General features: G+C 45.6%; 1 protein-coding gene across 5 annotated transcripts in view; it reads right to left on the bottom strand.

Annotated features, from left to right (window-relative positions):
- Positions 1 to 11,135: 11,135 nt before the first annotated feature.
- SHLD1 (shieldin complex subunit 1) overlaps positions 11,136 to 26,224 on the bottom strand; it is a 68,735-nt gene continuing 53,646 nt past the window's right edge. For all 5 annotated transcript variants that reach the window (XM_077814109.1, XM_077814110.1, XM_077814112.1 and 2 more), the window contains one exon: positions 11,136 to 12,959. In XM_077814109.1, coding sequence (XP_077670235.1) covers positions 12,448 to 12,959 — 512 coding nt within the window. In that variant the 3' untranslated portion in view covers positions 11,136 to 12,447. The remainder of the gene's footprint in view (positions 12,960 to 26,224) is intronic.

Here is a 26,224-nt window from a genome sequence, read left to right on the forward strand (position 1 = left end):
CTACCATAGAGACCGAGGACCTGATTCAAAGGCCACTGAAGTTCATGGAAAAACTCCTATTGATTTCAGTGGGCTTTGGGTCAGGCTTTGAAAGATGATGAGCTATGAACGCTTGGGACATCTAGTAAAACTGTTCCATGTGTGTCAGAGAGAGGAGCAGATCCCCGTCTCTGGCTCACCACCCTTTTAGTCCATTATTTCAATCTTAACAATGGCCACTAGACAGAATGAAATGAGCTTGTGATTGGATGTCTGTAGTTCAAAATGAAATAAGCTTGTGATTGGATGTCTATGGCCTCGAGCAATTGGGGTGGGGGTGGGGGGGAGAATGGGGACAGCCGGGCACTGGGCCTAATTGAAATTTATGAACTAGTTGAATAATAGGAGAAATCAGTCTGTGTAAGTAACAGATGTAAGTAACAGAAAACTCTGTAGTGCATCAGGGATATGTCAGGAGCTTCACTGTTTGGATCCAGATTTCAAGCATGGAATAGGTCTGGAATGTTTGGGAGCTGTAGTCTTGTTTTGGCCAATAAGAGGTAGGGATCAAGCAAAATTCAGATCTGGATTCTGAACTCTCCACCACACCAAAACTTAGGGGTGTTTGGCACTGGGGTTTTGGTTTGTTCATGTCTTTAAATTGCAGTGGAGGGCAATAGACTGTGTAAGGCCTTTCTCTCCAATTGCTACACTACATTAACTAACCTGAACCCATTCATACAACACGTGCAACAGATGGAAACATTCAGGCCTCCTAAATTTTCCCTGCAGTTTGAGTCCCTTCCTAGCAAAGCACAGCATCTTTTGATTTTACTTGTGAAGGCTGCATTTTTTCCCTCTCATCCATTTTGGTTTGAAAGTGGTGGCTCTATTTTTTGAGGGGGAGTAGGGGACAGAAAGGCTCAGAATATTTTTAGCATTTCATATGAACCATGCAAATGTCTCCTATCACATAGACAGCCCAGCTATGGAAGCTATTACGAGTAACCTGGCAGATGCTGCATTATCATCCAGCTAAACAAATGCTGTGCTGTCTGTTGGTTTCCCCTAGGAATCCAAGAAGTGTTTATTTCCACTGTAGATAATTTACTCTTCCACAAAACTTCTCTTCTTAATTACTCTCCATGCAAATCAGTATTTTCTTAAATGTCAGTGCCAGAGCCAATGAGAACACAGCTGACTGGGATTATGACACTTCTGAGCCTGCTAGGTCTTTCAATAGGGGTGGGATCCAGTTTGGGTGTGTTTTTTGATAACACCTCTGAACCCCAATGCCTAGTACACAACTTGGGAGAAAGGATGCCCTTGTTGAAGAGTCAAACAGTCCTCCCTCCATTCAGTTATAGTCAGAGAGTCCAAAATACACACCAGTGTACTTCAAAAGGTCTTCCTGCAAAACCACACTTGGCATTAAGCGAAAGAAACAAGCAACGCCTACTCACCCTCCCTCTCCCTCATGCTTTGAAAAAAGCTTGGTGGGTTTTCATTATACGTCGTTAAACCTGATAACCAGGTCTGCCCCCAACTGAAGAGAGACTCTGAGGGTATCATCAGACCTTCCCTTTCTATGTCTGGATTCAGGGTTGCAAATGACTATTATCCAAGTCATTGACAAAAGTATTGAATAGTAGTGGGCCCAGGTCAGAACCCTGTGGGACCCCACTTAATATGCCCTTTCCAGTTTGACAGTGAACCATTGATATCTTCTCCTTGAATACAGTTTTGCAACCAGTTGGGCATGCGCCTTGTAGTAATTTCATCTAGGCCACATTTCCCCAGTTTGCTTATGAGCATGTCATGTTGGGCAGCGCTTCAGGGCATAAGCAAAATGGGTTAGTTTTGCTCAGAGGGCAGGTTATCCCAGTATGGATCAGATGTATGTCCGATATCTTTCTCCTGCAGGATATAGCTAGATCTATTCCAGGAGGCAATGCTGGCCACCTATTACAATGGTTCAGTACCTAAGGATAAGATGGGTGTGTGTGTGTGTGTGGGGGGGTCCTCCCTAGGAGATGGCATGATACATTTACCCACTATTGTTGCTAATGTCACCTGCTGTTTACTTGTGTGGACTGCTATGGATTGGGAAGCAAATGCTGCTCAGGCAGAATGTGAACCCTGGTGGCATATTTGACTATTATGCTGACAAACCTTTTTGCAACAGACTGCGATAGCTGCACTTCCCCAAAGGACACGTGTATATATTCCTTTGTGCAGCTCCAGCCAGGATGGCAGATCTGAGTCATGTGCTTGGGATCTCAGCTGTCCCCAGTGTGTTTTGGTTAGATGTAAAGTTTAATAACTTCAGACTATCATCTTCTGAGGCTCTACGTGCATGCTCTTTTGGTTCTGCCCTGTCTCTGTTTCCTTGTTCTTAGTTGCGCCTCATTCCCAAAATGCTTGAATGCAGATGGAATCTCTTTACTCTTTCATCCGTTTAGAAATTTGCAGATCAGTGATAGCTGGGTATGTTTAAGAGCACCTGAGATGTATATAGACTGGGAAGGCCAGCCTCTGTCTGCTAAGGTCTCATCTGACAGAGGCAGAGCTAAACATATTTCCAGACATCAGTTTTCAAGTGGAATTAATATATGTGCTTTGTGGGGGTAGTTGTCTGTAAAGGTACAAATATTAGAAATACTGAGCATTCCGTGCAGACAACTTCTACCAGGAAACATCACAAAGGAAGGAGAATCAAGTCATCTACAAGATTCTCATGGACACCGGAACTTCTTCAGCTTTAAGGTGGGGCACCCTCTACTGCAGGGGCTGATAATTCTCGTTCACCTTTGGAAGACGTTAGCGGGATTCAGAAAGGGATCTAACAGCTCAGTGGATAACGAGAACATCCTGAGTTGTAACAGCAAGGGTTAAAAATAACCTAGGGTTCGGATGGTATGTAAATCCTCATGCTTCAGCGCGTATACTAACCTCAAACTGTCCAATTGGGGGGGCAGCTTTTGCAGCGGATTACAGGTTATTGCACAACGGCCTATTGCACGATACCTTGCACCTTCCTCTGAAGCAGCTGGTACTGGTCACTGCCAGAGACGGGATACTGGAGTAGAGGGACCACGGTTCTAAGCCAGTGCGGGAATTCCTTTGCCACTAATATCATCGTGTGTGGGCAGTAAGATCTAATGGTTTGTACGTATGGCTGGGGCTGAAGAACTTCTCCGTTCCAGTTGTGCCTCTGTCAGTTGTTCTCTACCTCAGTTTCCACTATCCACCTACTGGGGTAATAATTCTTACCTACCATGTGGAGGAGTGGGGTGACATAAACATGATTATGTTAATGTTTTTAAAGTGATAAGTACTATGTCACAAAATATAATCTTTTATTATCTCTCTGTCATTTTATGAACTGTGCATGTGTGGAAATTGGCTTAGTATTTACCAGCAATTTCCTGTACAGGGCACAAAATTTACTGAGTTAAATGGCTGTACAAGAGTTATGGCAAGCTAGCGCAATGCAACTTTAACCTTAAAGGAGCACATCAACGGCAGAAGTAAGTTATACGCTCAGCCCCTTGAATAACTTATGGATAATATGCAAGAAATGAGAAAACAGAACATCAGTGTCTGTCAGGATTCAGGTGATAATTCTATGTTACCAAACAGTGACGTTGAATAGATGTGGCCAGTGAATTCTGGGCAGAGGAGGTGGTGGTGGGGTCTGGGTCTGGATTACGGTTAATCTATGGTTTGGATTGGCAGTCAGTTAGGGCTTGGCTTCCAGGTTGTGGAAATCTTCTAGACTTGTCTCAGAAGTTGTAGGCCAATAATGACAGAACTTTCTCAAGAGTGACTGATCTTGACTGATTCCTGCCATTTTTGGACTGTGACTTCACAGCTGTTCTTGGAAGAGCTGGCCATGTACAAATCAGAATGGGGAAACAAGTTCTTGGGCCTTTTGGTTCTAGGACCAATCTGAACCCAGGGCCATATTTGAAAAGATTCAGAACCAAGGTCCTGGTTTTCTCTGATTCTCCTAGATGGAACTTTATTTCTTTCAAAATGAAAATTAAATGGTTTGTTGGGCAACTAACATTTAACTGCCTGAATCAGAGCAAGTGCCAGAGGAAAGCCTTTGTATCGGATTCTTGCTACGTACTGAATGCCCTGTTGTCACAACTGCATCAACACTAGCATTAGTATATCTATCTGTGTGCGGAGAGAGACTACCATTGTGTCATAAGGGATTGAAAGCTATTTAGTCCCATAGAAGTGCTCCTGGATCACATTACCCTGAGGCAGGGGTGTGCACAATGGGGGGGGGGGGGGGACAAGCAGGGGCACGGCTTCCCCAATAATCAGCAAGGGCACAGAACGCCTCCGGCTCTGGGGCCATAGCAGGGAGAGCGAGCTCCTCTGGTCACGGGGCCATGGTAGGGGCATAGAACGTGCCCCTTCAAAAGCAGTGAAATGTTTATTCTTGTGATGCCCCTGCCCTGAGGTTAATAACCTTAAGCCAGATTCTTAGCTGGTGTAAATCGGCATAGCCCAAATGACTTCTGTAGAGCTATGCAAACTTACACCAGCTGAGAATCTGGCCCATTATCCTGACTCATGTTTTAGTAACTCCTCGGTTAGATTATGACAGGCAACAGTGATACACTGTGACTAGAACGGATAAGCAGCCATGCGATGATGGTAGCGATCTGCATTAAGATGGCAACTTTCCTCCTGAAGGATCTCCAGTGTACTTTACAAACCTGTTTGCCAGCTAGAGAACCACTGCACCTGCCATGGAAACCAGGCATATCTGGGGTGACAGGCAGCAGCAGCTGCTCCCATTGAAGTCAATAGCAAAACTCCTACTGACTTCCCCGGGGGCTGCTGCAGAGCAGAGCAATGCCACTGATTAGTTTAATGTAGGAAGGGAGGAATACTGTACCCATGTGAAACTGCAGAGGCCATTTAAAGTGGGCAGAAAGCAATTACCTAGCCTGGAGTCTGCCACGCATAGATCTGAAATAGAGACCAGATCATTCCAGCAAGGCAGCAGCAGGGCACCGACAATTTCAGAAATGGGTTTATACAAAGTGCACCAAAGACCAGATGCTCAGTTGGTGTAGGCAGGGAGCTATGCCCATTTATACCAGCTGGGAATCTGGCCCTACAGCTTTATGGGACTTTGGCCCCCTGAATCATTTTTCTTTTATTAGTGGACTGTGCCCCATCTCTTGCTGCCCACGGTTAGTCAAGGAACAGTAGTGAGGCACTCACAGCCCGAAACTGATTCTCCCAATTTGACTAGAGTCACTGGAGAAATCCACATTTAAGGGATAGCAAACCAATAGGCAATAATGTGGGCCTGTGTGAAGGGTGCTAAGCCATGCCTTCTGGGCAAGGGGAGCAGAGCACAGCACAGGAACCGTTCCACCCACACTATGGGGAGAGAGGTGGTCTGGGAAGGGAAGATCTTACGTGGTGGTGTTTGGGTTTACAGACTGACACGCACCTCCAAGTGCTGCAGCAGAAGATCTGATGCATTTTTCAAGAGCAGGCTTCCCTAGGGATCCAGTTGGAACTGTCACAAAAGCAGTTGCTTGAGAGCCATTTGCAATAAACTGGGGAGGGGGATAAGAAGCTGTTTCCTTTGCATTCTTTAGCCCCATCACAAGCCAGTGTTAGAGACTGACAAAAAGAAGCCTCTGAACCGTCCAAATGGGCATGCTTTGTGACCCTGACCCTGCACAGCTGTAGGGCTGAGGGAACATTGACTATGAGAGCCAGTGAGCTAGTGAGCTAAGCATAGGGCTCGAAGCCATGAAACCTGGGTGGCCAAATTGGGACTGACGTGTAGTGTGAGCTGTGGCAAGCGGGATGAAGGCCAGATCCAGCACACTGATGCTCAACTCCGAGGGGGCAGGCAAGAGCAGGGCAGGATGATCTGCTGTTGCTCAAAGCTTCCTATGACGCACAGGCTCCTTAGCAAAGGGTCCCCTGTTCTTTGCAAACAACTCTTGGCTCAGATCTAACAAACTCACCACACCACACACATGTCTTGCAGGATATATGTCCATAAAGAGTAGCACATGAAGTATATATAGAAAGCTCATAACTTGTCAAAATTCATAATCCATTCAAGATGTATGCATGGGTAATAGTTAAGGAATAATGGAAGTATATTGAAAGTATGCATTATGGTCCTGGAGCAAATCTATTCAGGGAGTTCTAGGATCCAGACAGGCCAGCAGAGACCGTGGTTGAGCCAGCTCTCAAGAGAAGGGATGTGGTCTGCTCTATGCCAGGGGTGCAGGTCTCTAGGATGACGTATCCCAGCGTGGGCTGAGTTTGCGGGGAAGAGCCTGCACCTTTGCAGAGCCTAACCAACATAGCCATTGATTCTGGTAAAAGGGCAGAAGTCTTCTTCCAGGCTCAACCATGCCCCTCTACTACTCACCACCTCTCCACAAGGGTGGCTTTGCAGTTGAGCTCCCCAAACTCCCCCAGAGGCTGCATTCCCCTCAGTATCTTCCTGCCTCCCCAGCTCCTCCCCACACACTTCTGGCACCACAGGCTGCTTGTTCTGGGGAAGGGGAAAGGTTGGTGTGCACCCGACGACTGGCTGAGCTGGGCCATGGGGCCAGACTCAGGCAGACATGCCAGGAATTGGTGCTGCCGGAGGGGCCATTCCACTGAGGCTACTTCTGCCCAGTGGCCTTTCTGCAGCTCTGCTGAGGAGTAGGAGGTGACACAGTTCTCAGGGTACCCAGGACTATGTCACCTTATTACCTCTAGCATGAGGGAGCTTTGCCCATGCCTCACTGGGTGTCAGCTGCCTAACACCACCAGCCTTTTAGCCACCCACACACTCTCTCCTCTGGGCTATGCCTGCCCTGTCTTTGACTTGCAGTTAAGAACAGGTGCACCCAAGTTCCTGGGTCCCTTTGAAGCTGTTCCTGTGATATCCAGCCCTGACACGGGCTAATCAGGGAAATCCCAGATCTTCTGCCCTCAAAGGTGTAGTGTACTCCAGTAAACCACCTTCTCCTGTATACCATAGCACTTGTAATAAAACAAAAGAAAGCTTAGGAAAGGATAAAAGATACTACTAGAAAAAAGAGAGTGATGGAAACAAATGGTTACAATACAAAACAAACTGATAAAATGTGAACCTGGATCTCCACTGTATGAAGTTACCTTTCCTAGCTAATAAAGTTGGTTCCCCTGCCCCAAAGTCCAGTCTGTTGCAGAGCTAGCTGGTTTCACAGGAACCAGGATCAATTTTTCATTAGAAGACGCCCACTCCTCAAGATTCAGAGTGGTAGCAGTGTCAGTCTGTATCAGGAAAAACAATGAGGATCCCTGGTGGCACCTTAGAGACTAACACATTTATTTGGGCATAAGCTTTCGTGGGCTAGAACACACTTCATCAGATGCATGGAGTGGAAAATACGGTAGCAGGTATAAATACACAGCACATGAAAAGATGGGAGTTGCCTTACCAAGTGGGACTGACCTCCCACTTGGTAAGGCAACTCCCATCTTTTCATGTGCTGGAGCGGGATAAAGGGGCCTTAGGACTAAAGAACTAGCCCTGTTGAGTAGTTATTTTACTGAGTCCCATATCAATGGGACTATTGGAGTCCAGGTGTCAGAATTCAGCCCTACGTAAAACTCCCCACTATTTTTTTTCATCAAGTGTTTTTATTTCAAAAACAACAACAAACCCAGAACATTTTAATTTGGTAAATATGAAAACTGCTTAGTTCATTCCATGTAACTCATCCTATATTTGCAAATTAGTTTGTAAAAATTCAGATGCTGACCTCAATTAGACCAGATGTGCTGTTGCTTGCAAGTGATATTTATTATTGCAATATCTCTCTAGCACCATAAAATGCCAGATAGTGCTTAATTTGTAATTAAAGAGGTTCTGGGGGTCAAGCAATTTTTTACATTCACAACTGATGGAGCAAGCCCAGAGATGCCGGGGCTATGAACTGCTTAGCCTAGAGGTGCTGGGGCTCAGCCCTGGCATAAATTAAGCACTGATTCCATTTCCTTAAAGTGTTGAAAGCAGTCATTTTTTTGCTTAAACCCCTTGACAAAGGGGAGGGATATACTTGTTTCCCAATTTCTTGAATAAGAAACAGCAGATAGATGTTTATCAGGAAATGAGTAATGCAAACGATCTGGCTTTTTAGCAGAGGTGGAAGCATATACAGTAGGTTCCAGAATAGGTTTGTAAAAAATTAATTGGCAGTGAGTGGAGAAAGAATGATGTAGCGTTTGTTCACTGTGGAGATCTTTTTTCATTTAATAAAAATGACTGAATTAGAGAGAACTGATGTAAACACCTCTTAACAGCAAGTGTCTCTGCAGATACTGAACACTGCACCTTAAAGTGGGGACAGGCAGATATTTAAGGCTGAAAGGGCCAGATTTTCAACAGTGGAATTTTCAAAAGCACCTAAACAACTGAGGCGTCTACTTCCCATTGATTTCAACGGGACCTAAGTGCCTAACCTGCTTAAGCACCTTTGAACATCCCAGTAGGTGTCTAAAGACTTCTGAAAATCTGATCCAAAGTTGTTAGGGGGCGTGTGTGTGGTGGTGGTGGTGCTCTTTTTAGAATTTACAAATGCTAACACTAGAGATCTTTTCATGAAGTAAAAAGAGAAGAAAAAACAGCAAAAACTGTTTTCACCCCACTTCCCCAAAAATTTCTCCTGCCGGGTTTGCAATCCAAATATTCCAGCATTTTGCCAGAGCTTCAGATCAGACATTGAAAACTGCTGAGAAACAGAAGTGAAATGGACTCGTTGAATTGCTGAATGAATGTGTATAGAGCAAGCAAACAGCATAAATTGTGAAAACAGAGGCCTTTTCTACACTTAAAACACTGCAGCGGTGCAGCTACGCCACCGTAGCACTTCCGTGAAGAAGCTACCTATGCAGGCAGGCAGGTTTCAGAGTGGTAGCCGTGTTAGTCTGTCTGATGAAGTGGGTTCTAGCCCACGAAAGCTTATGCCCAAATTTGTTAGTCTCTAAGGTGCCACAAGGACTCCTTGTTGTTTTTACGGACAGGAGGGGTTCTCCCATGGGCATAGGACTTAACCTTCCGGAGATGCAGGAGCTAGGTCGACAGGAGAATTCTCCCATCAACTAGCGCTGTCTACAAGTGGGGTTAGGTTGGTTTAACTGTATTGTTCAGGGGTGTAGATTTTTCACACTCCTCAGAAACATGGTTACACTGACCTAATTTCCTGGCGTAGAGGAGGCCTAAGGCTATATCTACCCTGCATCAGGGGTGTGACTGCAGCATGTGTAGACATACCGGAGCTAGCTTTGATCTCTGTATCTCAAGTAACAATAGCAGCGAAGCTCAGGCTAGTTGATCCTGGGTGGGCGTGTACCGTCTGTGCTGTGTTGCTGTGGTTTCACTGCTGTTGTTAGTCAAGATACTTAAGCGAGCTTTGATCTAGCTATGTCTACACATGCTGCAGTCTCACCTCTGATTGCAGTGCAGACCTACCCTAGGTCAAACCTGTGGTGTTAATGAGCTAGGTAAGGAGATAGTTTTTCACCTGCGTGTCCCCTTAAAATAATTAAAAACATAATGTTTAAAAAATTAAGACTACAGTGACTGAATAAAAGAAACCTAAATGACTGAGCTAGGAAAGGAAGCGCTGTTTGATCCTGGCTAAACATCATTTCACAGGGCACAGCTCGTACCAGAGCTGCTTCAGTCTGACTGACAGCTGCATCGGAGACAGAGATCAAACTAAAGCTATTTGCTATCTCAGCATGTTTCCAACAAAGGTTTAGGTGGAGGGCCTGATCCTGCATTCCTTGTGCACCTTGGGCCTTATTCTTCTCAATCACTTCAATGTAACTGCATAGATTGCCTATGGAGTTACTCCTGCTTTTCACCAGTGCCAGGGAGAAGACAACTGGTCTCTTAGAACTCCCACTGACATCAGGATCAGGCCCAGTGTGTTATAAAAACTGCATGTGGAAGGCTGCAACCAGTGATATGAAATAGGGTTGTCCCTCCCTCCCCCTCCTCCCCGTGATTGCTTTCAATCACCTTCCAGTGTAACTAGACAAACAATCAACAATGAAAAAGTAATAATGGGCCAAATCCTGAAGTCCGTAACTTAGTCACAGCTCTCAGTGAAGCCAACAGGCATTTTGCCTAAGTAAAACCGTAGTAGTAAAGGGATCAGGACAGACAGAATAACAGCCCACAGAGAAATAGATGAACTGCTGTAACCAGCTGTCAACTGCTTATCAGCTGTTAATACAGTAACAAAAACCACACCAAAACAGAAGTATATAGAAAAAATATTCTAAAGTACAATTCCCTCCTATCGGTCAACATACCAGGAAAGTAATCTCTAGGCATTCTTTATAGGAGTGACAAAGAATAACATCAACGAATGGGCTGTATGTGAGATATAAATATTAACTCACTCAAATCCTAAGATGGCGTAAAGGGACACAGCCTCTTTGATGTTAATGGACAGATCAAGCTGTGGAGAAATCAGTGCAGGTCGATGGAGCCACGGTGAATTGTACCAGCTCTTTTGTTTAAAATGGCTGAAATCCTTGAGCTTGGTCGTCTGCTTCCCACAGCAATTTAACAGCAAAGCAGCAGACATATGCTTTGCACAGGAGCCTTCACTATGAAGAACACATCCCTGGAGTCCCATTTCCTGAGTATCTCAGACATACTAATACCTCTCAACCCTTAAATATTTTTCAGGTTGTCTCTCTACAGTCCATACGGAGGGCGGGGTGGGAGGTTGGGGATTTCCTGTCTGGTGATAGCTCCCTTGAGCTATAAGCATCAGCATGAGGTTGCTAATGCTACAAGCCATCCAGAGGTAGCATTTCTAGCTCTCACTTTTTCCAAGTGGTGTATCCAGGTCTCCATCACATTTTTAACACATAGTTTAAGCCAGTGCATTTACAGACACCTTCTTGAAATGCTCTTGGGGAAATAACTGGTATGAAGCCAATTAATTTTCAATTAGCATCTCTAAGACACAGACAGATTCTCAAGAGTAAATCCATACTCTCAGGAGTAAATCCAACTATGCCAATGGCGTTAAACTGGTGTGAGATCACAACCAGGTTTTTTCTCTCGTGGACACACAGTGGACACAGTTGTCAGTCTGTTCAGGGAAGGAGGTTGCATAATGGTTTTATATAAATATTCTTTTGTTTCTGCAGAATATCAGACTAGGTACAGTATGATGTTTCTATGACAGGCTATTTTTAATGACTTTGATGGACAATATCTGTCTTTAAGCATTTTTTCAATGTTTATCCATTTAAATTTGTACTGAATGCATTTAAATTTGTACTGATGAAATGAGCTGTAGCTCACGAAAGCTTATGCTCAAATAAATTTATTCGTCTCTAAGGTGCCACAAGTCCTCCTTTTCTTTTTGTTAAATTTGTACAGTTGCAGGAAATTATGGTCTGGGGATCAGACAATAATTGACAGACATTGAGATTAAAAAAAAGTAAAAATGTAAAAAACGTAATCACCAAAACTCAAATGGTCAGCATCACATGTCAAAATATACACAGTAAATATCCTCAGAACAAACTAAGTTCTCAGGCAAAGAAAAATGCTGCTTATCTGTAAATGTCAATGATTGATGAAAATATTTTTTGCATGGTGAAACTGACATCTGCCAATACAAATCTAAATATTCCAAGTCTACACACCCTGTAAAGATATCTGCCTAGGCTTGTGCACTCCATATCCTGTTTGTTGCAGTAAATGGGACTTACAAACATTGGAACAAGTATAAAAGGGATAGGTCTCAGTGCGGGGGGTTCAGGCAGGTTAAGCAGCCCTGGTTGCTGGAAATCTTAGATGATACAGAGATAAGGGCTTGATATCCAAATGGTGGTGGTAGAGAGCCTTGTCATTATGGGCCACACTGACACACTAACTCTCACTGAATAGCATCGCATTCTGTGAATAGCCCTATGGAAATAAATGGGAGCTACTTGACGAGTAAGATTCGCTGAGTATGAAGGTAGCAGGATCTAGCTCTGTATAAGCACCCCCTAGCATCGGAGTATGGAGAGACCTTTGGGCAGTTTCAGAGAAGGGCATGTCTTCTAGCCCATGATCACAGGGTGAGCTTTAGGATAATCACAACAGTTGGAACTGGAGAACAAGTCCACTAAGCACCAGAGTCACCGCTCAGATGCTGGGAAACAAGTTCAATACATATGTGAAATTCACGCTGGAGTCTGGGGGCAGGAGAGAAGATGTAACGGGTGATTTTGCAGTTTAAGTGGCATGTTCCTCCAACTCTGGGAGGCTCAAGGAAGGATTGACCTTTCCTGAGGCAGAGCTGTCCCTATTCAGAGCAGGAGCTAAATACCACAAGGTGCCCTCTCCTAAAAGAGGCATCAAAACCAAATAAACAGCTTGCTCACCCGTCCCTGAGCCCCATACATCAGGCCCTATGATTTCATCACATTCTGTTTTAAGAGAAATTGGAGGACATCATCTGACAGTCCCGGTGTTCGCTGTCCTCCTTCCAATGCAACTTCTCCATTAGCTGGTGCTGAGAAACAAGCACTGCTGGCATGGTTTGGAAAGACCTTACACCCATCTCTGTTCAAGACCATCTGGGCCATGTGGAGACTGCACAAGGAATATTTTCTTCCTTCCTTGTTTGCCAGGTCCTGAATTTTGAGAGAGAGCCATTCTGAAGCTGAATTGTATGTGGGATCCCCTCTGCCGAGCTGCAGCTGACAATATGTTTCATAGAAGCTATCTAGAGACTTTCTAATGCTGATGTCTTCTGTGCCCTCTTGCTCATATGTCCAAGAGGATGGAATCCCACTAGGTTCAGCAGGTTGAAAGGGCTCTGCAGGCAGGCGGTGTCTAGGATTTGCTTCCTCACCGTGTCTATGACAAATGCTCATGCTAGCTGCCTGCTGAGCTTCTTCAGGATCTGGGCGAATAGCACCTGCAAGCAGAGAAACATTGAAATGCGTTAGACGTTCAGGAAACAGAGAAACTAGCCACAGGTTGCAACTGATTAATAGAATTGTCCTTGTGGCCTCAGGGTTCACAGCCTCTCTGATTCACTGCTGTCGAGCTAGCGATCTCAGAGCAAGGGCTCCCTGAGGCATGGCCTTACAGATCCTAAAATGGAATAGGTGCATTCATCCCTGGGGGGAGGAAAGCTTTAAACACAGACCAGGCCTCCACAACAGGCTGACTGAACAGGTTCCTCAGGAGAGGTCCTGGCCTCACCCCCTCTCCAGCTGGCCCAGTCCACTTTATGTTCTTCCCTGGCTGGATCTTGTCCCCTAATGCTCCTAGAAAGGTGAGGAGGTGGTAGGTAACTTGAGAACTTTCTGCTGCCAATGGCCATAGCCAGGACTGCCTCACTGGAAAGTGAGGGGATCTCAGGATTGCTGCCCTAGGCACAGAGGTGCCGACTTTCTGATTTCCCGGGGAGTGCTCGACCCCCACTCCACCTCTTCCCCCAAGTCCCCACCCTGCCTCTTCCCACCCCCAGTCTACCCCCTTCCCCAAGTGCCCTGCCCTTGCTCCGCCTCTTCCTGCCCTATTCTACCCCTCCCCCCCAGCGCCTCCTGCCTGCCGCTGAACAGCTGATCCTCGGCGGGTAGCCAGCACTGGTGGGGGGAGAGGGAGAAGCTCATCGGCGGGGCCCACCATTTTATTCCCCATGGTTGCTCCAGCCCCAGAGCGCCCACTGAGTCGGCACCTATGCCTAGGCATCTTCATGGCCTAATCTTCTCCACAGCTCACTTTGTTTTTACTTTCTGTTGTTAGCTTTAGAACCGTGTTCCTCATCTTACCCCTCCTGCTTTGTGTAGTCTGCCTCCCCTGCCTTCTACCAGCACCTTAGCAGAGTGTCTTACTATGGGATTAGGCTTTGTATAGGATTACCAAGCTCCTCCATCCCGAGCCCCATTCTTCCTGCTCACTCAAACTAAATTCTCCCACCCTGCCTTCATGTGGGACTTTTAATTTGCTTAAGCTCTTGGTTCAGTCTAGTCTACCTCTTGTCCCACTTCCTTACTGATCAACTTTCCTGATGTCATTCAGTTACACGGATCCACTCCTCCTCCCACTGAAATCAACAGGAGTGATCTACAACCAGGCACCTATTATTAATACAGTGTTGACAGCGTTACAGGCACTCTGCAGTTTGTGTGTGAAAACAGGAGAGTTTACAACTGGGCAAATACATCTCACAACCTAAAGAGCCTTCACAGATAGATGGAGACAAAAGGCTCCTCTACTGACACCTCTAACTGCATTCTCCCCTCCATCCCTCCCTTTAAGTTAACTGGCAGAACACCTAAGGCACTGAAAGAAATGAATTTCTAAGGGCTGGCCCAGCTCAGCTGATTTGGGCTCACAGGGCTTGGCCACCGGGGCTGAAGAATTGCTGTGTCAATGTTTCGGCTGAGGCTGGAGCCTGAGCTCTAGGAACCTGCGAGCCTGAATGTCTACACAGCAATTTTTCATCCCTGCGAGCCCAAGCCCCACTATTGTGGGCCGGTCGCGGGTCTTTTATCCCTGTGTAGACATTAGCCTAAGGGCTCCTTTCTGTTCTTCACTCAGAGGTGGTGCCAGTGACTTCAGATCACGTGGGCAGTCTGCAGAAAGTCAGCAAATAGCTGGGTCTTTTATAACTCATTGGCATGTGAAGCGGTGCACAACCCTTCATTTAAATTAGTGAGCTTGTTCAAAGGGAACTCAGCTCTATATGGGGACACAAAGCATTGTATCCCCAGTCTGTGCTCAGAGAGGCATTAAAATTAAGGTGGCAGAGTAGCTATACTGTATATTGCTTCAAGAGCGCTTCCTCCCCTTACTTTCCATCTTTTGATCTTTCCTTTCAAATTGACTTCACCCTCAATTCTGAGATGAAATAACTTAGCCTTGTCCTGCACAAAGGCATTTCTAATACAGTACAAAGAGAAGCTTATGTGGTTTCCTTTTTACATCAATATATGCCATCACAGTAGCAAATCAAAGCTAATCAAAGACAGCAGGTCCATTTTCCCCTAATAATCCATCAGCCCGGGTATGTGGGTTAGTCTGCATTGAAGAATCCAGCATCTCCAGTAACTCAGTCAGATGTCACTTGAACTCAGACTCCTGTGGCAGCCTGCAACTCCCCATGCTGCCGTCCCCTGGCTACCTATGACCTGTAGCTTGCCGTTAAACTGTGTGAAAAAGCAGCAGTTGCCACTATCTGCAAATACAGAAACCCTGCATGATCCTGTCGGTAAGAGCAAAGTCCCCTTAGCATTGCGTGATCAGAAAGACTTCTGCTGTTATTCCTGTCTCCTGTTTCTAAACAAGCATGATCGTATTTGCTGCCTCTTCTTCTTACTTACAACCCAGCGGAGAGGTGACCAGCAAATATTTAAGAGATTTTGTTGTTGTTGTTCTTGACTGAGACAGAAAATACTCATGTAGAGTTACAGGGAGTAACTATACTCTCAGTAGGTGGCCTCTGTCCTCACAACAGTAGTCACGATTGGCCTGATCCAAAGCTCCCTACAGTCAGTGGGAATCACTTAATTGGCTTAAGTGGGAATCTTTCCATTGATTTCAATAGGCTTTGGATCTGACCTTATGAGACCCCAGCTCAGCACTGGAGCTGCTGCTGACCATGAAGGTACAGAATTGCCAACCATGACGCTAGCACAGAGCTGATGGTCACTAGCATGACTGTACCTACCAGGCATATGTGACATTACCAATTAAGTATGGAAGTGACCTCTAAATAATTGGGATGGCCTCATTCAAGTCTCTGCTCCAGCCTTTAGCTTCTTTTTGCACAAACAACTGAAACCTCTACTCTTACGTAAGTCCCATCAAAATAACCTTTAGCATCTTCCCCCTTCTCTGGGCTGTTTCACTGCAGGGAGGTGATCACGCTTGGAGACAGAACTCCAAGGGCCAGACCCAAACCTCAGTGAAGCTAACAAGAGATTTTTCCAAATGAAGAGGCATAGTTGCTCACTGTATCAGTACCTTCCACATTATCCTCTTAACTCTCTCTAGCAAGTCCCACCTCAAATTACAGCATAAATAATTCCCATCCCTTAATGCACCAAACCATCCTGAGTGCTATTACTTTTTAGAATTCACACTGGGCAAGCATCTGTCTGAGCTCCTGCGATGACTCCCAAATACTCTCCCCGCAGAGCCACAGCTTAGATGGTCTTTAACAATATGCCTGGGCCTTGCACATCTCCAAAACTAAATTCAATCTGCCATAATGCCACACAACCCCCTCTGTGGGTTTAAATCCAGCTGGGCAAATGTTGCCCCCTTCCCTCCTGGAAAGCTCTAGTAAACTGGCTTCCTACAGGTGACTTGCTTCGGAGATGAGGGAAGGAGCCTCTCGGGTGAAAGGCACATGTGGTCATTCTGCCATGGCTCACGAGCTGTATCAATGGCTGGGGCTCCTGTGCCATCTCTCTCCTCGGGGGAGGGAGGGTATGAGGCCCGTGGAACTGAGCCAGCATAAATCCACCCTCTGCCTGCCCCAATAAATCACCCTCTCAGTGAGGCTCCAGAGAGAAGAGAGTGCAGGGGTACCGAGTCCCTGACAGCACGGCTGTACCACAGTGGCTCTGTGGTGCCTAGGCCTCCCCGGGCTGCTCTTGGGGGCAGGGTTTCAACCATCTGGAATTTCTCAGGTCTTCCACGGAGAGGGTCAATGACCATATGGATGTTACAAGGCTTCAAGGCAGTGGTGGGCAACCTGCGGCCTGTCAGGGTAATCCGCTGGCAGGCTGCCAGACAGTTTGTTTACATCTGGATGGCCACCCGCAGCTGCCAGTGGCTGCGGTTCGCAGGAAGCGGCGCAAGGACGTGCTGGCTACCGCTTCCCGCAGCTCCCATTGGCCAGGAATGGTGAACCGTGGCCACTGGGAGCTGCGGGCAACCATGCAGATATAAACAAACTGGCGGCCCGCCAGCGGATTACTCTGACGAGCCGCAGGTTGCCCACCATTGCTTCATGGGGTCTGACCCAAAGCCCACCGAAATCAATGGACAGGTCAGTTAGGTTTCAGCAGATATAGGAGGCTTGGTTCTCAGATGGTGTAAATCCCTGTACCTCCATTTGTCTTCAGCTGAGCTGCACAGACTTGCACCGCCTGAGGATCTTGCCCAAATTGTCTTTAAATATCTTCACACGTCTATTTATAACGCAGACTGCATGTGAAAACCCATTGCATGACTCATTGTGCTTTCACCTTCATGACAGATAATCATCAGTAAGAAAGTATATTACTTGATCCGCCTCCACAGTAACTGGAGATGGGCCTTTGTAACTTATTTGCACAAGATGTGGGGGCTGACAACAGGATATTCTGTAAGTTTATAAATCCTACGAATAATTTTAAGCCTCCATATTTTACAACTGAGTGTCTGCATGTGAAAAACTGCTTTGGACTTGCGACTCCTTTCAGTGATACAGAAGTGCTGCAGCTTTATTATTTTCACCTCCCCAAATCAGCTTGTGCCACCGTTTGGGAGTTTATAGCCAGGCTAATGGCTCTGCTGAGTAAATACAGCTGGGGCGTAAAATTAGATATTCATCACCAGGGAACAGCAGAGGGAGAGAGCTTGCTGCTCTGCTGACTTGCTAGAGAGAGAGCCTTCTCTGTTCGGGTTGCCTGTGCTTCTCGCAGTTGCTGCTAAAATATCAGGGACGCTGTGGAGTCCATTGCTGTGTGTCCACGTCCTGTCGGTGCAGGGGTTTGGCTGGTGGATCTGTGTAGCTGCTGATGCGACCATGCCTCTTCTGCAGCTGAACCTCTCCCATTACTCTCCTTAATGCTAGTGCAGGTGGAACCCCCAGAGAACGCAGCATGGTGTGTAGTTCCCCTGCAAGGGTCTTCCATGTTCTGTCGCCTTCCCTGTGTGACAGAAACGTGCCAGTCCTACTGATGCAGGGCTTTCCATAGCCTGGAAGATGTGTCCCTTTTGTTCTGAATGTATCCAAAGTTAAATACTATAGCAAGGTTTTTGTAAAGAACTGAGTAATATTGTTACGCATTCTATGATAAGAATAACTAAATCTCATGCTTCAGAATATAAACTCTGAGCCCAGTGGCAATTAGAGAAATTGCAAGTGCAGTGGGGGAGGTTTAGGTTGGATATTAGGAAAAACTTTTTCACTAGGAGGGTGGTGAAACACTGGAATGCGTTACCTAGGGAGGTGGTAGAATCTCCTTCCTTAGAAGTTTTTAAGGTCAGGCTTGACAAAGCCCTGGCTGGGATGATTTAATTGGGGATGGGTCCTGCTTTTGAGCAGGGGGTTGGACTAGATGACCTCCTGAGGTCCCTTCCAACCCTGATATTCTATGATTCTATGAAATCTGCATAGGAACAGCAGTGCAAAAATGGCCAGGTGCATTATGGGCCTGTTCCAAAGTCCTTTGAAGTCAGTGGGGATCTTTTCACCGACACCTATGATTGAGCCCAGCTGGAGGTTTTTGAGGCTTGTGTAGTGTCAGCTATTAGCGACGAGTGGAGGAAGGATTCAGGACGTGATGGAGCAGTGGTCCTGGATAATAGAACAAATCTTGTGTTTCCAAACTAGATAACGCAGGGAACTGCAACACTACATGTGAATTCCAGGGCTAAATTTGGGTATAGCATCACTCAGCTCCATCTATGTATGTTCCCTTTTTGAGGGAAAGGGAGAAAGGGGCAGGCTAGATCCATCAGCACAAGCCCAGGGCTAGCAAAGTGAACCCCCATTACACACGCTATGGCAGGACTGCCCAGGAGGGACAGCTTTAAAATCCAGCTCGGAACTCCACTGGCTGAATCAAGGTGCTGAATCAAGGTGGCCTCATCCCCACCTCTGTTTGGGGTAGGATTGACTGGATCCAAGTGCCCTGACTCTGGGTTGAAGTGGGACTGTGGGCAGCTCGGTGACTTTTCCCCTAGGACTCCTGGTAGATATTACTATTGCCAAGTGCCACCTATAGTTAAAACCTGGTGCAGAGGTCATCATTTGCAGTGCACAACTAGTTTTACTGGTCCTGCAAAACCCAGGAATTACGCTATAGTTTCTGAAGTGCCATCTACCAGCACCTTGTCTATGAACTGTTTACATTATCTATATAGAGAGAGACAGACAAACAGGAATACTTTGGTCCTGTTTCTTCATAAATGTGTAAAAGCAGAGTGGAATGTACCCGCAAAGGATGATTTTCAAAGGCAGTGGGAGTTAGGTGCCCATGAAAATCTCCTCCTTGGTTATTCCCCTTACCCCAGCCTCTGTCTGTCTGTCTGCCTGCCCTTCGGTAGTCGGCTCTTCAGAGCAGGGACTGTCGCTGATGGAGTGTTTGCAAAATGCACTGCGCATAATGTGTAAATAAGCATTATGGGATTAAGATGCGCTCAGAAAGACTGAAGTGCAAGACTATTGAGGCTAGGCCATCCACTGAGGCAAGGTTTAACAGAAGGACTATGCTCAGTAATGCACATGGTTGTATTTCACAAGTGATCCTTGCACTTTTCTCAGTATAAACAGAGGACTGCGACGGTCACGGTAGGCTCTTCTTCTGACCATCTTCCAGCAATTTTCCAAATAATTAGCCCTCCGCCCAGTAAGTCTAGTCAAAACATTTTCAAAAAAGACTCTGCACTTCTGCATCAAAGGGGAAATGGAAATTTATCTCTGAATGTAGCAAATCTTTCTTCTTGTTATCTGCTCTTGGTGTTTTGCTGCATTCCATTAGCCGTTAATTTCAAAGCTGGAGCTACAGAAAACTGCAAATAGTCAATCTTTAGCACAGGGAGAAGTAAAGTCTTCCTGCTGCTGACCCATTGTCCATGAGTGTTGATCAGCATGGCAGGCGAGTGCAACAATGTTCCAGCTGTCAAAGCATCTGAATCGGGAAGGTATGCTGAAGATGTTCTCCAGACTTATAGTTAAGATAGGGGCTAGGCTAGTTTCTTTGTACCATTCTAGATGTCGCTGCCCCATTGTTCCTATACAGCATATAGAAAATGGTATCTGCTATCTCTGATTAGTGTCTTTAACTATACTGGAGACAGATCCAGCATCCAAAGAACAGGTATGAAATTTTGGAGGCTTTAAGGCACTTATTTGCAAACCTTGTGCCCCCAAAACTCTATTGTTTTAAAAGGGGGGCCTTAAATTAAAAACAAGGAAAGAAAACTGCTGGAGAAACTGAGTCCTCTAGTTAAAGATTTTTTTTAATGTAATGAATCTGGAACCACAAAAGCTGCCTCACCTTCAGTACGGTGATGCAAGGTAACTAGATGGCACAAGGGCACACTCGCATGTTGCTTTGCTGATTGTGGCTTTTGGATCATAAACTTCTTGATAGTTACTGTGCTGGAGTAAACGACCATTTAGCCATACAGCGAAGCTGTGGCTTGGTCCCAATGACGGTACTTAACATGGGGCTGTTTCAATTAGAAGCCTGCCTGTTTCGCACTACAAGCAGCTTGCCTAGTCTTCAGAGAGATTTAGACCAGAACAGACCTTTACGATCATCTAGTCTGACTGCTGGCCTAACACATGACATAGCGGCTCAACTATTAAGTCAGGTTCTATGTAACCATACGTTCCCCACCTGAAGTGAATGCTTACACTGATGGATGAGGCTGCCAAGACTTTATTGCCCTTTAACGCTTACGGCCTGCTCAGCTGTTTCATGGCACTGGGGCGCGGGCACTGCTCTGCCTTTTGTCAAGGGTGAGAGGAGTAACGGAGACATGCAATATGGTGGAATGAAGAAGCACAGGGAAAGGAAGGGAAGCTACTGCTGGAGAATAGTGGTGCTAGGAGGTGGGAATTTAGATGGGGGAGAGGGCGGGCCCTAACTGGCCACTGTTGCCTCCTGGGTCTGAGTTCAGTATGCGGCCATATTCCCTATGATCTGAGACGTTGCTATGATGCTATGCTAAATTTAAAAGCCCAAGGGACGGCAAACAGCGGGAGGGCGACGGATGTGTAGGGGCCATCAGACCACTGCAGTACAATGCAGCAGCCCTTCCAAACTCCATCTGAGGTGAGAAAAGACCATCTATCACTGCCCAGCTCCTAACAGCTGTGGTGGTGGACAGTGACAGCAGGAGCCCCAAGGCACTCTGGAAGGTGGTTCTCTCTGGTTCTTGCCTCCCCAGTCTTAAACTGCTCCCCCTTTCCAGGCTTCCCTCTCTCCACTGAGCCCCCCTCAAACTGTGGGTATTTTTGTTAGTTATAGCTTCACTAAACTAAAAATCCTGCCTGCACGAATTTCTGAGAACCCGTTCACCACTAGTGATCAAAAGGAACAAACGGGGTAGAAGTTACTGGTCCCGAATAGGATTCTCGGTTTCCCCATAAAGAATGATCAGACCTCCATTAGCTCCTCTGCCCACATACAGAAATATATACCTCCCTCTCCCATCTCACTTTCACACACACGCAAACCCACCCCAGGGCCAGGCAATCTGGCATAGCTTCAAGTTGACAATGGAGTTGTGCCAAATTTCAGCAGCCGAGGATCTTGCTCTACTTCCACTAACACAAGAGGTAAGAACAGATCCCATAACCTACTGCAATTCCCAAGACAACTGCACAATTTAGTGTTACACATGTCAAACGCTTAAGACAAAGCTGCTTTTAATTCAGTTCAATAAGTTGTTTTGACTTGCAGATTTCCAGTGGGAAAAAATGTGGCAATGTGGTGAGGTGGTTGTTGATATTATTATGTTATTAGTTTGGCACTGCTCTGAGAAAATACAGCAAACTCAGTGCCAGAATTTAGCGCGACAGGGCTAGAGGAAGATACCCCTACTTATATTAAGCAGCACCTTGCTGTGCGAGTTGTCTCACGGGCAAAGTGCTCACCAACGTGTGTAAGGGCTGCATAACTGGGCTGTTAGGGCCAGATTTTTACTCACTGTGGCTGATACTTTACTCCAAAGGGACCTCTATTGATTTTTAAACAGCTGAAAGTGTGTGTGATGTGAGTGTCCCTTTAAATAAAGCAAAGGCAGTGGTTCTAAACTTTTTTTTTGGAGGGGGGGCAACCCCTTTTACACAGCAAGCCTCTGAGTGTGACCCCCCCTTAATAAATTAAAAATGTTTTTTAATGTGATTTTAATTCAATTTAACGAGTGCTCAGGACTGTCAACTAAAAAGGAATGGTAGCTTAGGTACAAGTAATTATGACTTGATTACATTTGGTATGTGCAAAATAATAGAGCCTAGACCAGTAATGTATATTCTTGGGGTGGGATCCACAAAGAGACTTAGGTGTTGCAATGCTGTGTGTCACAATACCTAATACCCAAGGGTCGGTCCTGGGGCCGGTTTTGTTCAATATCTTCATAAATGATCTGGAGGATGGTGTGGATTGCACTCTCAGCAAATTTGCGGATGATACTAAACTGGGAGGAGTGGTAGATACGCTGGAGGGGAGGGATAGGATACAGAAGGACCTAGACAAATTGGAGGATTGGGCCAAAAGAAATCTGATGAGGTTCAATAAGGATAAGTGCAGGGTCCTGCACTTAGGACGGAAGAATCCAATGCACCGCTACAGACTAGGGACTGAATGGCTAGGCAGCAGTTCTGCGGAAAAGGACCTAGGGGTGACAGTGGACGAGAAGCTGGATATGAGTCAGCAGTGTGCCCTTGTTGCCAAGAAGGCCAATGGCATTTTGGGATGTATAAGTAGGGGCATAGCGAGCAGATCGAGGGACGTGATCGTTCCCCTCTATTCGACATTGGTGAGGCCTCATCTGGAGTACTGTGTCCAGTTTTGGGCCCCACACTACAAGAAGGATGTGGATAAATTGGAGAGAGTCCAGCGAAGGGCAACAAAAATGATAAGGGGTCTAGAACACATGACTTATGAGGAGAGGCTGAGGGAACTGGGATTGTTTAGCCTGCAGAAGAGAAGAATGAGGGGGGATTTGATAGCTGCTTTCAACTACCTGAAAGGGGGTTCCAAAGAGAATGGCTCTAGACTGTTCTCAATGGTAGCAGATGACAGAACGAGGAGTAATGGTCTCAAGTTGCAGTGGGGGAGGTTTAGATTGGATATTAGGAAAAACTTTTTCACTAAGAGGGTGGTGAAACACTGGAATGCGTTACCTAGGGAGGTGGTAGAATCTCCTTCCTTAGAGGTTTTTAAGGTCAGGCTTGACAAAGCCCTGGCTGGGATGATTTAACTGGGAATTGGTCCTGCTTCGAGCAGGGGGTTGGACTAGATGACCTTCAGGGGTCCCTTCCAACCCTGATATTCTATGATTCTATGAATTCTTAGGTATTTAGAAAATAATGGGAACAACTCTACAATCCACAAAGCCTGAGTTAGGTGCCTAGGCTCCCTGTACAATGAATGGGGAGAGAGAGGAACCTGAGACTCTGATACACAGAGTCAGCACGCTAGCCCCTGGGAGATGCCAACCAGAGTGGTGTGTGCTAACCCTCGCCCCCTCTCAGAGTTAGGCACTGAAATCTGGGATGACTGGGGAAACACATCTCTGCGATCCATGAACCAGGGGAAGATAGGAACTCAGCCACCTAAGTCATATGTGGGGTCAAAATAAAACACCTTGGAGCCAGTAGGAGTGGGGAGGACCTTTATAAACCTTTAGCCTAGTGGTTAGGGTTCTTACCCAGTATGCGGGAGACCTTTGGTTTAAGTTCCTCCTCTGCTTGACCTAGGCACAGGGCACCTCGATTGAGGCAGCAGTGTGCATGCCTCGAGGCAAAAACTTAAGCACCAAGTGATTTTAGGCTCCCATAGAGTTAGGCGGCAGTTGAGTGGCAGCTTTACGGATCACGAGGATGCACCATGGATCGCACCCTTAGTGCTTTCAAAGGGCCAGTTTCACAAAGCTGAAAATAATGATGAGCCCATTCAGTTGGGAGACAAAAGTGGGACCCGCCTAAGAACATTTTACTAGATGTCCAAAAAGCCATAATTGAGAGAAGGCCACGCTGGCCAAAAACTGAACCTAGCTTACAGGGGAAGTGAAAAGAGCTATTTTTAAAAAATCATATCGAACAGATGGAAGGAAGGGGCAGCTGATAGCAAGGAATACAAATCAGAAGTTAGATGTTGCAGAAAAATGATCATCATAGAACTGGAAGGGACCTCGAGAGGTCATCTAGTCCAGTCTCCTACACTTGTGGCAGGACTAATTATCTAGACCATTCCTGACAGGTGTTTATCTAACCTGCTCTTAAAAATCCCCAATGATGGAGATTCCACAACCTCTCTAGGCAATTTATTCCAGTGCTTAACAACCCTGACAGTTACAAAGTTTTTCCTAATGTCCAACCTAAACCTTCCTTGCTGCAATTTAAGCTCATTGCTTCTTGTCCTATTCTCAGAGGTTAAGAAAAACATTTTTTCCTCCTCCTCCTCGTAACAACTTTTACATACTTGAAAACTGTTATGTCTCCTCTCTCTTCTCTTTTCCAGACTAAACAAACCCTATTTTTTTCAATCTTCTCTCATAGGCCATGTTTTCTAGATCTTTAATCATTTTTGTTGCTCTTCTCTGGACTCTCTCCAATTTGTCCACATCCTTCCTGAAATGTAGCGCCCAGAACTGGACACAATACTCCAGCTGAGGCCTAATCAGAGTGGAGAAGAGCAGAAGAATTACTTCTTGTGTCTTGCTTACAACACTCCGGCTAATACATCCCAGAATGATGTTTGCTTTTTTTGCAACAGCGTTACGCCGTTCACTCATATTTAGCTTGTGGTCCACTATGACCCCCAGATCCCTTTCCGCAATACTCCTTCCTGGGCAGTCATTTCCCATTTTATATGTGTGCAACTGATTGTTCCTTCCTAAAGGGAGTACTTTGCATTTGTCCTTATTGAATGTCATCATTTCTCCAGTTTGTCAGATCATTCTGAATTTTAATTCTATCCTCCAAAGCACTTGCAACCCCTCCCAGCTTGGTATCATCCACAAACTTTATAAGTATACTCTCTATGCCATTACCTAAATCATTGATGAAGATATTGAATAGAACCAGACCCAGAACTGATCCCTGCGGGACCCCACTCATTATACCCTTCCAGCATGCCTCTGAACCTCTGATAACTACTCTCTAGGAATGGTTTTCCAACCAGTTTTGCACCCACCTTATAGTAGCTCCATCTAGGTTGCATTTCCCTAGTTTATTTATGAGAAGGTCATGCGGGACAGTATGAAAATGGAAACAAAGTGACACAAGGAGAAATCTGTGGCCAGCAGAGTTAGAGAATAAGAAGTTTTTTAAGTAGAGAAGGAACAGAAAGAAGGATTGCTCCATTACTAGATGCAAATGGTAGAATTGTCAGTGCAGAAGTGTTCAGTAAATATTTCTGTTGTGCATTTTGGGAAAAAGTCAGATGAGTTAGTCATAGGATGTGACGGATAGACTCTCTCTTCAAATGGTAACTGAGGATGTTACATATCAGCTAACAAAGGTGAACACTTCAAAATCAGCAGGCCCGGATAACTTGAATCCACAAGTTTAAAAAAGCTGCCGAAGAGCTCTCTGGACCATTAAAGCTGCTTTTCAGAAATTCCTGAAGAGTGAAAGAGCTTATTTTGGGCCAATATTTAAAAAAGGGAAGCAGGATGACCTGGGTAATTATAAGCCTGTTAGCTTGATCCTGATGCTGGGCAAAATGGAATGGCTGACACAGGACTCTATTAATAAAGAATTAAAGGAGGATAATATAATTTAATGCCAGTCAGCATGGGTTTATGGAAAACCGATTTTGCCAAACTATCTTTTTTTAATGATATTGCAAGCTTGAGAAAGGTAACTACATATATGTAATATACTAGGACTTCTAGAAGGCAATTAACTTGGTAACCCGAATATGACATTTTGATTGAGAAACTAGAAAGATACAAAATCAGCATGGTACCCATTAAATTTACTAAGATGGGCCAGCTGATCTCCAAATGTAATTGCAAAGGGGGAATTACCAAGTGGTTGTGTTTCTAGTGGGGTCCCAGAGGGACTGATTCTTGGCCCTATGCTATTTAACACTTATCAAAAACCTGGAAGAAAACGCGATCATTACTTAAAATTTACCAAGGATATGCAGATTGGGGGAGTGGTAAATAATGAAGAGGACAGGTCACTGATAGAGTGATCAGGATCATACGATAAGCTGGGCACAAGCAAACATGAATGAATTTTAATATGGCCAAATGTAAAGTCCTATA

The sequence above is a fragment of the Eretmochelys imbricata genome, chromosome 3 (genome assembly GCF_965152235.1).
Source record: "Eretmochelys imbricata isolate rEreImb1 chromosome 3, rEreImb1.hap1, whole genome shotgun sequence".
In the NCBI taxonomy this organism is placed as follows: domain Eukaryota; kingdom Metazoa; phylum Chordata; order Testudines; family Cheloniidae; genus Eretmochelys; species Eretmochelys imbricata.